This window comes from Lepidochelys kempii, chromosome 2 (genome assembly GCF_965140285.1).
Source record: "Lepidochelys kempii isolate rLepKem1 chromosome 2, rLepKem1.hap1, whole genome shotgun sequence".
Classification (NCBI taxonomy): Eukaryota; Metazoa; Chordata; order Testudines; family Cheloniidae; genus Lepidochelys; species Lepidochelys kempii.
Genome location: NC_136381.1, coordinates 154,933,231 through 154,947,202, shown reverse-complemented (window position 1 = coordinate 154,947,202; position 13,972 = coordinate 154,933,231). Strand labels below are relative to the sequence as shown.

Below are 13,972 nucleotides of genomic sequence, written 5' to 3'. Positions count from 1 at the left end.
AAGCCATAGTCTTTCGGCTTCTGCAACCTTCATAACCGCAGTGCCCTCCTCTCCCATACCAAGCAAAGCATGTTGAGTTGGCCATTTAGTGCTGCGGTTTTCCTGTTAACGTGCAGCAGCAGAAACCAAACTAACCCTCTCTCCCCCCATCCAATTCTCTGGGATGATTGCTTTACCCCTCACCCCACCGTGTGGCTGGTATCAGGGAAGATCCCTGCTAGCCAAACGCGAACAGCTCAGCGCCAATGGTCCCCTCACCCCACCGCATGGCTAACTGCTGGGAGGATTTCTTTTCAGCCACCTCTGAATGTCCCCTTAATTAAATTCCCCTATTTCAACCAGGTTACCATGAACAATATCACTCTCCTGAGGATAACACAGAGAGATAAAGAATGGATGTTGCTTGAATGCCAGCAAACACCAGGACCATATGCTGCCAGGCTTTGTCATTCAATGATACCAGATTACTTGCTACTATCATGGCGTGGTAAAGTGTCCTACCATGGAAGACGGAATAAGGCTGCTCTCCCCTGAAACCTTATGCAAAGGCTTTTAGAGTACCTTCAGGAGAGCTTCATGGAGATGTCCCTGGAGGATTTCCGCTCCATCCCCAGACACGTTAAAAGACTTTTCCAGTAGCTGTACTGGCCACGAATGCATCCCAAGTCCTCAAGGCTACTTAATCATTAAAAAACACTTGCTTTTATAACATGTATTATATTTTAAAAGGTACACTCACCAGAGGTCCCTTCTCCAGCATAGATAATGTTTTCACTGAAGTACTACAGCAGCGCACCTGCAGCATTTTAAGTGTAGACTAGCCCTCAGTGTGCTAAAACTAGTGTGCTTTAAATTCATCTAGCTTACTCTGCATTAACTTCCCGGTGTCTACAAAACCTTGGTGTCTTTCAAGAAAAGCACAAATTAACATTTAATGGACTTTTGGCCTTGGCAAAATAGCACCCGCTGTATTAGGCTGATGTTTGATTTTATTAGAATTCTAACTCTATATAACTTGTCAAATCTTTTTCTTTTTGTTAACTTTCCCTTTATATTTTTAGTAGTTTACATTTAACACAGTAATGTACTGAGTTTGCTTTTTTCTTATCTGTGCTGATTCCTGAATGCGTACTTCCGGTTCCACATGAGGTGTGAGGTTGAACGGTCAGTTCGTAACTCTGGTGTTTGTAACTCTGAGCTTCTACTGTAGAAGTAAAGGCTAAAGTTTCCCTTCCAAAAGCTGGCAATCTCCCCTCCATTGGGATGAAGCTCCTTTTTACTAGGCCTGAAGAGTCACAACATACTAGACCATAAAGCTGGTGCAGGATGACCATTGGCCATCCATTACTGTGTAGTTTGGTTTTTAGGGTTCGTGGGTAAAATTTTAAAAAGTACCTTTGTGCTTTTAAAAGTGTTACCATATTTGTATATCTACATAATAATAGATATGTTTTTTTCCCTAAACTCTGTTTAGGTGAAAGCCCAGCTTCAAAAGATGGGAGAAATTCAACCCTTAAATATATTTCTACGTCAGGAAATTGACCGTATGCAGCGTGTTATATCAAGAGTTCGAACTACACTGACTAATCTCAAACTGGCCATAGATGGTAAGTATATAATCATACAGCATTAATTTCTTAATTGTATAAGTAGGGGCATAGCGAGCAGATCGAGGGACGTGATCGTTCCCCTCTATTCGACATTGGTGAGGCCTCATCTGGAGTACTGTGTCCAGTTTTGGGCCCCACACTTCAAGAAGGATGTGGATAAATTGGAGAGAGTCCAGCGAAGGGCAACAAAAATGATTAGGGGACTGGAACACATGAGTTATGAGGAGAGGCTGAGGGAGCTGGGATTGTTTAGCCTGCAGAAGAGAAGAATGAGGGGGGATTTGATAGCTGCTTTCAACTGCCTGAAAGGGGGTTCCAAAGAGGATGGCTCTAGACTGTTCTCAATGGTAGCAGATGACAGAACGAGGAGTAATGGTCTCAAGTTGCAGTGGGGGAGGTTTAGATTGGATATTAGGAAAAACTTTTTCACTAAGAGGGTGGTGAAACACTGGAATGCGTTACCTAGGGAGGTGGTAGAATCTCCTTCCTTAGAGGTTTTTAAGGTCAGGCTTGACAAAGCCCTGGCTGGGATGATTTAACTGGGAATTGGTCCTGCTTTGAGCAGGGGGTTGGACTAGATGACCTTCTGGGGTCCCTTCCAACCCTGATATTCTATGATTCTATGATTCTATGATTCTAAAGGATTATAACAGTATAGTGACACTAACAATGTTCCCACATCTACCTTGATTTATGGTGCCCTGGTCCTGCAATTCACTGTGCCCTGTGGCACTGCTCATAGAATCTTAGAATATCAGGATTGGAAGGGACCTCAGGAGGTCATCTAGTCCAATCCCCTGCTCAAAGCAGGACCGATCCCCAATTAAATCATCCCAGCCAGGGCTTTGTCAAGCCTGACCTTAAAAACTTCTAAGGAAGGAGATTCCACCACCTCCCTAGGTAACGCATTCCAGTGTTTCACCACCCTCCTAGTGAAAAAGTTTTTCCTAATATCCAACCTAAACCTCCCCCACTGCAACTTGAGACCATTACTCCTTGTTCTGTCATCAGCTACTGAGAACAGTCTAGATCCATCCTCTTTGGAACCCCCTTTCAGGTAGTTGAAAGCAGCTATCAAATCCCCCCTCATTCTTCTCTTCTGCAGACTAAACAATCCTAGTTCCCTCAGCCTCTCCTCAAAAGTCATGTGTTCCAGTCCCCTAATCATTTTTGTACCCACATGAACCCCACTGAAGCCAATCCGTCTTTGCAGAGCTGCACTGCTGCACCTGTGTGCTATGAATTGTAGGATTGGGACCATAAACTGTATGGCAAAATGATTCAGAATCAAACTGAGGCTTAATTGTATAGAGCTAAGAAGAAGCATAGTTATAAAATTACATACTAATTAGCAGCGGGGCAGTGGCATTCTGCACATGTTGGAGCTGAGAGAGTTCAGCTTAAGGTAAGAGATAAGCAATGCTGGAGTGAAGGCGATGGAATAGATGGCTCGTGTTGCTTTCTGTTTCCTCCTTCTCACATCCCATTTTGCCCATATGGTATCATTAAAATGGCTAGCTGGAAGGAGAATATAAAATCAGACTCCCAAAAGAAAAGCCTAAGAAGATTTTTTTCAGTACGTGGAAGTAGAATGTGGTGTCATCCACAAATTTTATAAGAATACTCTCCACTTCATTATCTGAGTCATTCATGAAAATAATGAGTAGTGCTGAACCCAGGATTGACCGGTGTGGGACCCCACTAGTTAAGTCCCCCAGTTTGACAGTGAACCATTGATATCTGAGTAGGGTTTTTCAACCAGTTTTTCATCCAGATTATATTTTTGAGTTCAAATTATGGTTATTAGAGATGTAGCTGTGCTTTGTACTCACTATTAGGTTCCACCCGTTAGTGCTGTTTTAATTACTTACTGATTGCCCAGAATTTATTTCACAGTTGGAATGATATAATACTCCACATAAATCTGAAAGCAAAAGTGAACGTTGTCCTCTCAACTGACCTAAATAAGTGTGAGTTTGACACAGAGCAGTCATTTCAGAGGGGGGTCGTGTTTTTGTGGATGTATATCCTTTTCATTTTGGGAGTAACTAGAAATGGCTCTGAATCAAACCCCCAGATCAAAATGACCCAAACTTTGGTGAATTTCCTGTCTGGATTTGGAATTTTTTCAGGCTTAAATTTATGCCAGGGTATAAAGCTTGAGATAATTTAGATAAAGTTTCTGGGAGATAGAGCTGTGGGCATCCTAAAAATGACACATTCCTGACTCTTTCAGACCAATGTAACTCAGAAAAGGCTTGGTCTAGAAATCCCAAATATGAGATTAATATGTTGCCCTAGCTGAGTACTGGTGCCTTTCACTAGTCTTTATAGGTTTCGGTTGCAGATTTAATATGTTATTAAAAGCCTTTTCATCATCTGTTTTGAGTTCTGCATTGATCTATGTAATGCGTGCTGGCTAGCATGCTAGCTTTAGGTGCTTCTTAAATATGACATCAGTGTCATACGTGTTTCCTACACTGTACAGCCACAATGTTGAAGTACCCATGACCCCTGTGGAAACATAATATGAGTTATGTGGAGGATAAGTACCTTGCAGAGTTCCTAAGATTTGTAGCTGTACAAGCTGACTTTATCTTTCCAAAAAACTATGATGAAGGATCATCATTTTTCAGTCAGTAGGCCAGGTAGCCAGGAGGAATGATAGTTGGAGGTGGAGGAAGACAGTCAGGACAGGAGGCTTTGAATTCTATTCCCATCTGTGATTCCAGTGAGTCATAATGCTTTACACACATTATACATGGCACCTTACAAACGTAGGTTAGTTAGATCTCAAAAGACCCTGGTAAACTAAACTATAATTTTACCTTCATTTTGCAAAGGGAGAAGTTGAAGCTCAATGAGTTGATCTTGCTGTGTTAGCAACCAGATTAAAAGCATGGTCTCCTGCGAGCTAGGATCCTATTGGCTTCTGATGGCTGCCTGCCAAGATGAAAAGAGCTCCAGTGCAGCTAAAGATAATGACATTTTTGTTAGCTCATATCGTGGGGCGTGTGCATTTGGACTGAAGAGTCCTTTGTTCTTTCTCCATTGATTCCCACAATGACTGTATGGGAGCCACATCAGGAGTCATCAGGGTATTCCAGAGGAGAATTTTATTTGGGGATGTTTGGAGGCATTCAAGAAAGCATTCATAAAATGTGGCAATCGGAAAATTCATGTTTTGAGACTTCTGGAAAAAAAGAACTAATGTGTTTTGCCACCTCGTAACTCAAAAACATTTTGGCCCAATAATTTCCAATTTCTCTTATTCTTCTCACCCTGAGGAAAGCTGGTTACTCTGATTATCTTTTTAAAAGATAAAAGATACTTTTGGATATATTACTAAATCTTATATACACACTTGGCTTGATGCTGAATATCTAAGTGTTCAGAAGCAAATTGTGTAGATTTAGGATAAACTACAGGAAACACAGAAGACTTTAAAATATGCTGCAGAACAGTTTTGCAATGTTCTACTGAGCTGGTGTGGGGCAAGGCTCTGTGTAGGTGTGTGCATGTGCGCACACATAAAATATTAATTTTTTTTGTATCATCTACCATCATGATAATGCGTGGACATGTAGATTTGGTGCCTGTGCTGGTAAATTTTCAAGACAGTTTGCCAGGATAAATTGTGTGCGCTTGTTTTTAAAATATGTCAGCAGTGTTACTGAACAGAGTAAATAGCTATTGTGGAGAATGAGGGAGTTAAGTGTGCTATTTTTTTACAAATATATGCACGTCGGTTTACCTGATTGGTGGTAGCCTGCCTGACTGCAAGGTCTTAAATCAAAGGAGGCTATCAGGGGGGAAACAAACAGGAAACAAAACAATGGCAAAGAAAAGGTACAGTCTGCGAGAATATCAACAGTCCTTGAGGGAACTAAGGGGGAAGCTATGAACTGGGGAGTGCCCTTGCCTGGCGCCAACCAGGCTGGTAAGGTTTACTCTTCCTATGCACAAGCTCAGGATCAAAGTGGGTGCTAAACCATTAAAGGACCTCAGGCCTAGAAAAGGAAGAGAGTTGGGTATGTTGCCAGGAGCCACCCAGGGAGTGTGAGTGAACACTGAGAGGGATGCAAGAAGACACACAGAGCATGCTGCAGCAGGTCAGTCTGCTTCTTCCAGCCTAGAAATGGAGGTAAGTGGGCTGAATAGAATTTACCAAAGCTTGCAAGGAAAGATTAAAAGTTAGGTAAAGGTAAATATGAGTATAGGCCTTTATTGTTTTTACCCTTTGCTCTGCATCCTATGTACCTTTGGGTGAATGAATAAATAAAGCTTTGTTTTGAAGCAGCTGTTTGTGAGTCACTCTAATCAGCCACTGTCACAGGCCCCCAGAGCAAAGGTCTTACAGGAGCAGAACTCATTCGGGCCTGTTGGGTTAATATAGTTGGTAAACAGAGGGGCTGCAGCCCAGAAACACAGTCTAAGAGTGGTAGGAATGTGTGGTTCCACCCAGATGGAAGGTAGCAAAAACTGCCTCTTGAGGGGTGCACATCAGATAGACTAAAAGGTCTAAAGCACAGCTTGCCCTGTAACCATGACAACTGTTTTATGAGCAATATCAGAATACAGGAACTAGAGGCTTGATTCTCCTTTAATTCACATGGGTTTTATCCTTGTGTAACTCTCTCGTTTCAGTTGAGTTATTTCTGATTTACACCTATGCACATGAAAAGAGAATGAGGCTTGGAAACTTGAGTTCTTGCTGAAACCAAAGCTTAAGATCCCAACTGCTAGTTCGAGCTGCACATCTGGATCTTCACCTCTCTAGCTGGAGGCAAATTCTTCCAAATGAAGAGGTTCAAAACTGTGGTCCAAATCCGAACCTTCCCATATTTCAGGATGTTCAGATCCAGCTCATTACAGAGATAGGTGTGAGCCCAAGTATTAACGAGGAGCTACTATATACACATAATTAGGCTTGGAAGGATTAAATTGTTATCGGTAAATGAACATCAGTTTCACTGGACACTCACAAATCAATTAAAAACTACTTCCATCTATAATAACCAAAATTTACAGCTAGGCAAAGTAAGAAAAATGCTGCTTAACTTATTAGCGTTTGATTTAAGGACATTTATTTTATAAATTTTGACATGGGATATTGACAATTGGTATTCTAACAGTTATAAAGCTTTAACTTTTTGAATCTCATTGTCTACCATCATTAAATAATTATTGGCTGACTGTCCCATAATTTCCCATAATTGTGAGAATTTAAATCAATAAAAACTAAAGAAATGCTTAAACCCCATAATTTCATGCAACTGTAAAGATTTAAATTGATAAAAATAGGAAAAAATAAACATACATTATCCATCAAAATTATGGGGGGAAAATCGAGCTCTGCCAAGCCCTCAGATAATATAAATCGAACAAAGCTTTCATTCTGTTACATGGTGAATCACTAAATACAGAATCACAGACTAGGACAAATGTGCTAGAATGTAGCTGTGCAGCCCCTTGACATAATTACTTTAATTAGCCACAAAAACTCGTCTTGTCCAGTATTGAATTGAACACCTACAGGAGCTTTACCTTGCCTCTTTCTCTGCACAGTAGTTGGAAGTATTTAGACGGGCCAAAAGAGGCTACGTCTACACTACGAGCTGGGGTGCTGTGTGTATAGGTTTTTGGCATAGCTCAGCTGTGCCTCTGCTGCCATTGCCAGGGTGACCACCACTACCCAGCGATTTCTACTTGCCCTTGCTCAATAAGAGCTAGCACAAATAAGTATATGCCAGCAGGGAAATCACACCCGTACTTCATAGTGCAGGCATAGCCAGAGACAGGGCAACTCAGGGTAGAAACCTGTTTTAAAAGCTCTAATCTACGTGCAGTATGGTTACAGTACAAATTATTTTAGAAATATCAAAAAGCCCCTTCAGAGCCTTTAAATGATCTGACCTTTAATCTGTCATCTTAATAAGGGCTTCATTGTACCCATGAAAGGGGACCCGACCACATAAAATCCAAAAATAACTGTTATAAACAGCAGGCAAGTGAAGTTCATAGAACATTACAGCCAGTCACGTTAAGTTCATAAAATGTTCAGTCAGCCCCTTTACAGGGGGCTGCCTCCTGTTTTCTATTAGTTAGATAGTAGAAATATATGGTTTTGCATTATTCACTCAACATTCCCTGTGTCTGTTTTCCAGTCCTTGTTATTTGAGAGTTTCTGTTTTCTGGAACAGATGTATCTATCCCTCTAATTTGGTAATTAATCTAATTTCTCTCCACTGTTTTATTTTTATCAAAGCATCTGAGCTGCAGGAATGCATAGCAACGCCCACAGATGGCATTCAGTCTGTCCTGGTGCTGCAACTCAAGTACCATATCCCTGCTGCCAAAGCTCACACCCACTCACTCAGCATAGTAATGCAGAGATGTAGCCAAGGCCAGGGCACTGAGCACGTCTTCTCAGCCTCTACAGCTCTTTTGTTAAGTTTGCTTCATGTTTGTAACAAAAGTCTGGTTTATTATTTCCAGCGACAATCATGAGTCATCACAGAGGGACATGTGGGACAGTGTTTCCAGTTGTAGTGGGAGACTCCCTGGTCCACGCTGCTCCCTTGGTGTCTCTCAGATGGTGCACAGGGAGCAGAGTCTGGTTGTGTTTGTCTGTCCCCCCCCCACCCACACACACACATAAACACCAACTAGGAGGCTGCAGCATAGGGAAGTGCCTAATGGGTGTAGAGATGGCATAGCTGGCTCCTATACTGCCCTCTGCTCCTGGGGGACTTCCGCGCCCTTGGGGGCGGGGGTGCAGAATTCATACCTTCCGCAAATTTCTTGGCTTCTCCGCAGAAAAATAGGGGAGCAAAGAAATCTGTGAGGAACATGCCCCTTCTGCGGCAGTCTGGGTGTGTCTGCTGGGAGCAGCTGGCAGCAGAGAGCAGATCACTGCTGGGGGAGGAAGGAGGCTGGGTGTGCATGCATGAGTCTGGGGAGAGATGTTAAGGGAGTGGGGCTGGGCGCATGCCTGCGTGTGATCGAGTGAGAGAGACTCAGGCCTTGTCTACACTGGCAATTTACAGCGCTGCAACTTTCTCGCTCAGGGGGTGTGAAAAAACACCCCCCTGAGCGCAGCAAGTTTCAGCGCTGTAAATTGCCGGTGTGGACAGTGCACCAGCGCTGAGAGCTGCGCCCCTCATGGAGGTGGGTTTTTTTAGAGAGCTAGGAGAGCTCCCAGTGCAGCACTGCGACCACTCGAGGCACGTTCAGGTGCTGCCGCAGCAGTGCTTTAATGCTGCCAGTGTCGACTAGCCCTCACTCTGTCCCTCTCCGCGTAGGGCTGCGTGAAGCAGGCGCTGTCCCTGAGGCAGAGCAGGAATGTAACAACTAAGCAGGCCGGCTGCTAATGTTCCCATTGTTAGTTAGGCGTTCCCATTCTTAGTCAATTATGGTCAATTTTACCTTGCCAGAATGGTGTAAAGGAGCCTTACTGTAAATGACAGTAAAGCAATCCTCAGCTAGGAAAGTCTATGTGCTGTCTCGCTTTTTTTCCAGTGCCAGAGAGGCACAATGGGGTTAGATTACAGCTCGGGATCTATTTTACTTATCCATTTAAAAAAAAATGCAGGACAATGATTAGTAAAACGGTCTGACTTTCACGTGTGAATGTCTGAGCAATTTAAAGTGACAGTCTACTTTACAGAACACCCAAACACCAAAATAAAAGTAATGTAATTTAAATGAAAATCCAGGATTATACCTGGAATGCAGGGTCTTGGTTACCAAGTATTTGTAACTTTACTTTTTTTTTTTATTTTTGGGCGCAGAATTCCCTCAGGAGTAGCCCTCTCACAGATCCTGGTTGTTGGTCGTGTCAGTATGGGGAGGAGGAGTGGCCAGAGAGCAATGAACTCTAGCTATCCTTCACTGGCAGAGGGTCCCTTAGGGTCCCTTATACTTTTCTGTTCTGTTTTCCGCCCTCATCAATGTATTGTCTGAGTGCCTTCTAATAGTGTATTATGTGACATGATTAACATCTGTCACGTGTGGTTCTTTCTCCATCTCATCCTCACCCTAGAGGGAGAGAATTGTGTGTGCAGAGGAGCGTTTTGGTGTGTTTTTGTAATGTAAATTCTGCTGTGTTTATGTTAGAGAAGGTCAGGTTGAAGAAATGCCCCTTGAATGTGGAGCAGAAGGTGGTGAGGTTTGTGTTATTCTTGGGATGGTTCCTGGAGGACTTCTTTCCACAGTCTCGGACTTGCCCGTCTCCTGCAAAGACAAGCTTTCCTCTTAGCGTAGTGTGGCTGTGGAGTGAAGTTGTCAACAATGCTCTTCATCCCAGAGCTTTAGATGATCTTTTAGATATTCTGGACCTTGCCATTGAGCATCTTCTAGGTAAGGACCAAGATCTTGAACTTGACTCGATGATCTATGGAAAACCAGTGTTGCTGAAGAGGTGCACTGTAGCATTCTGTACTAGTTGGAGTTTCCTAAAAGCTAACAGCTTCTTGCCTAGGAATATTGCACAGACAGGAGGTGACAAAGGCAGGTATAACTGAGCCAGGTCATTGTTTGCCAGGAAGGGATGGAGTCTTATAACCAATGGGAGAATGTAAAAAGCACTACTCATGGATAAGGCTAAGGTTTTGTCATGGTTATTTTTAGTAAAAGTCACGGACAGGTCACGGGCAATAAATAAAAATTCATGGAAGCCGTGACCCGTCTGTGACTTTTGCTGCTGCAGCCCATGATTTTCCCCCACCACCGTGGTGGCTGGGAGCTGTGGGGTTCCCCCTCTGCCCAGGACTGCTGGAAACTGCAGGGTGACCATATTTCCCAAAGAGAAAATGGGACACTCCTAGCCCAACGTGTCCCCCTCCCCCTAGACCCCTTCAGGAGTCTGATCACCTGTTGCTGGAACCTTGCAGGGGGCCCCTGTTGCTGCTGTCACTGGAATCCTGCCAGGACCCTGCTGGCTGCCAGCTCCAGAATCCTACAGCTCCTGAGGCTGAAGCAGAGAATGTCACAGATGTCTCCAGAAGTCACGGATTCCGTGACTTCCTTGACCTCCGTGACATAAATGTAGTGTATTCATGGATGCTCCTATGTGAGAGCTGTGTCAGCAAGGAATCAGGAGTTCACCTAAACTATGGACTGAACTTTGGTTTCTTGACACACCACTCCTTTCTCTCACCCCAGGTTTGTAAAATTTTATCTCAGTGAACCAGAGAATAGTGTAGGAAAGAGGTTTCCATAGTGTGGACCACACCAGAGCACAGAGGTAGTCTGCTGGATCACACACCTTCCCATTCGTAGTCACACAGATCACCTCCCTTTCTCCCCCCTGTACAATTCCGTGAGCCCCCTCATTCTATCTGCAATAACATTCAATCCCCGTGGCAACTACAGCAGTTGGTTATAATGAAATATAATTGTTATTTGTATTGTGGTACTACCTAGGGGTTCTAACTGGAACTGGGATACATTGAGCTCGTTGCTCTATTTAATTTATTATAGGTGTCTTTTAATACAATTTAGGAGCTCAAAATATGGAGGACAGCCAGCTCGCTGTGGACCACCAGCAAGTGCTCCACAGAGCAGAGGCTGAGAACCTCTGCTTTACAGAATACTGTGGATGTCATAGTGAAGTTAATTATTTTACAAGCAGTAAATGCCAACCTTTTTTAATGGAAACCATTGTACTGTATGTAGCATGTGTGTGTGGACTACCACTGCCAAAAAGAAAACATTTGCCTGTATCTCTGCCATTACTTTACTATTTCACTATTGGGAGCTCTTAGTAATGAAAATGTGTGGACTCATCATCTGTAACAAAATAATTGCAATGAATATATTCTCTGTCAATACATGATTAGGATATAGATGGCATAGACAGCATACATCTCTCTCTGATAGTGTGAAGGGAGACATTAAAATATACTTATATTGAAACAATTCATCACATTTACAAGCACAGTGTCAATACAATGAATATAAATTGGGAAAAAAAGTTGTTTGAAAAAAATCTCTTTATTTCTTCACATAATATTATAAGAAATGTCCTTCATTATTAGCTGTGGGCTGAGACTTATATGTTTGTTGCAATTTGACTTCATTTGAACAGTTGTATAATTAAGGCTCAACAAGAGAGATCCATTTGGATTTAGAACATTGTTTAGAAGTTTTAATTGCCTTTGGAAGCTGGGGAGAAGTTCATTCTGTACATGTTTTACTTACAATTCAGGAACCATTATTATGTCAGAAGACTTGCGAGATGCTTTAGATAACATGTATGATGCCAGAATTCCCAAGCTTTGGTTCAAGATTTCCTGGGAATCTGCTACTTTAGGGTTTTGGTTTACTGAGCTTCTTGAAAGAAACCAACAATTTAGCAGCTGGCTGCTGGATGGACGACCAAATCAATTCTGGATGACAGGATTCTTTAATCCACAGGTAAGGTTACCAAGTTAGCTTAAGCATGATATTTTAAATCCTATGCAATAACTAAATGATAACTTGAGAAAGCATCCCACTAACTCAGTTATAATTGTGTCCCGAGTTAAATAAGCTCCAGACCTTAAGGATGAGATGTTTATTAGCCCAAAATGTGGTTACTGAAATAACAGAAAGTAGCACCATCAAGTTATTATAATAATAATAATAGAATTTATATAAATAGTCTCAATGAGTTTCTGCACATTTCAACTCCTTACTCCCTTTTTTCTTTCTTTTTCTTCCCTCCCCTTGCCCTGTAATAAGAGTCATTTGCGTGTCATTCATTTATTTAAAGCTTCCTAGACTATGAAATAATTACATTTTAAAAAGAAAGTTTTGAAAACATGCCATTTATGGGTTAAATGGGACTTGCCTCCGAGCCCTTGTGGGCCAGTTCCATAATGTGGAGTTATATATTTTGTATACCGCACCTAAAATTGTGCCAGGCAATTTGCAGAGAGATAAAGAACACAGTCCCCACACTGCATAGTCTAAAATAGGTCAGACATAACAAAAAGAAAAGCAACAAAGAGAAGGGCTGAGGGTGGAAGAAGGAAGAATTCACACCTTCATCATGTGGCTACTTTGTATGGCTGTGCACACTGATGAAAGTTTCATGATGCAGCAGATATTTCTGGGAGCTGTGACATCTGGAAATGATGGATTCTGAGATGTCTTGGGTGAGTGCATGGCCAATTTTGTGGAACCGAAAGAGAGTTATTTAAAAGATGTATTTTTATTAATACCAATGGATGTTAGCAATGTAAATGTTAGATGATGAAGTTGCCAGGAAGAGAAAAATAATTGATGGAGATGGGTGTGGCAAATATTGTCCTGGGCTAAGGGTAGAGGATCTTCAGGTGTCTATCTGGACTGACTGTTTTGGAGAATAAATAGTCCACCGTCACAATTTTATAGTCCCAGTGTCCTGTCCTACAGACATCAGAATCCAAGGATTCAAAGAAGCTATTATAGTTTAACATTTGATTTTGTCCACAAGACTCAAGAGTCCATGACAGGCACTTTTAAATATCCCTGAACTGCTATTATGCTGTCAGACCATTTGCTGTCTTACCTGCCTCACCAGGGGTGCTGTGAGAATCAGTAAGTTAGTGTTCGCACAAAGAAAAGGAGTGCTTGTGGCACCTTAGAGACTAGCCAATTTATTTGAGCATGAGCTTTCGTGAGCTACAGCTCACTTCATCGGATGCATACTGTGGAAACTGCAGAAGACATTATATACACAGAGACCATGAAACAATACCTCCTCCCACCCCACTCTCCTGCTGGTAATAGCTTATCTAAAGTGATCATCAAGTTGGGCCATTTCCAGCACAAATCCAGGTTTTCTCACCCTCCGCCCCCCCCCCCCCCCAAACTCACTCTCCTGCTGGTAATAGCCCATCCAAAGTGACCACTCTCTTTAAAATGTGTATGATAATCAAGGTGGGCCATTTCCAGCACAAATCCAGGTTTTCTCACCCCCTCACCCCCCTCCAAAAACCACACACACAAACTCACTCTCCTGCTGGCAATAGCTCATCCAAACTGACCACTCTCCTTACAATGTGCATGATAATCAAGGTGGGCCATTTCCAGCACAAATACGGGTTTTCTCACCCCCCCCACCCCCATACACACACAAACTCACTTGATAATCAAGGTGGGCCATTTCCCGCACAAATCCAGGTTTTCTCACCCCCCTCACCCCCTTTTCCACACACACAAACTGACTCTCCTGCTGGCAATAGCTCATCCAAACTGACCACTCTCCTTACAATGTGCATGATAATCAAGGTGGGCCATTTCCAGCATAAATCCAAGTTTAACCAGAACGTCGGGGGGGTAGAAAAAAACAAGGGGAAATAGGCTACCTTGCATAATGACTTAGCCACTCCCAG

At 42.6% G+C, this 13,972-nt stretch overlaps 1 protein-coding gene across 1 annotated transcript in view; it reads left to right on the top strand.

Annotated features, from left to right (window-relative positions):
* The window catches only part of LOC140907170 (dynein axonemal heavy chain 5), a 268,060-nt gene that overhangs the window by 240,965 nt on the left and 13,123 nt on the right, over positions 1 to 13,972 (top strand). The window contains exons 74-75 of the mRNA XM_078851322.1: positions 1,475 to 1,607; positions 11,821 to 12,029. Of these exons, the coding sequence (XP_078707448.1) occupies positions 1,475 to 1,607; positions 11,821 to 12,029 (342 nt within the window). The remainder of the gene's footprint in view (positions 1 to 1,474; positions 1,608 to 11,820; positions 12,030 to 13,972) is intronic.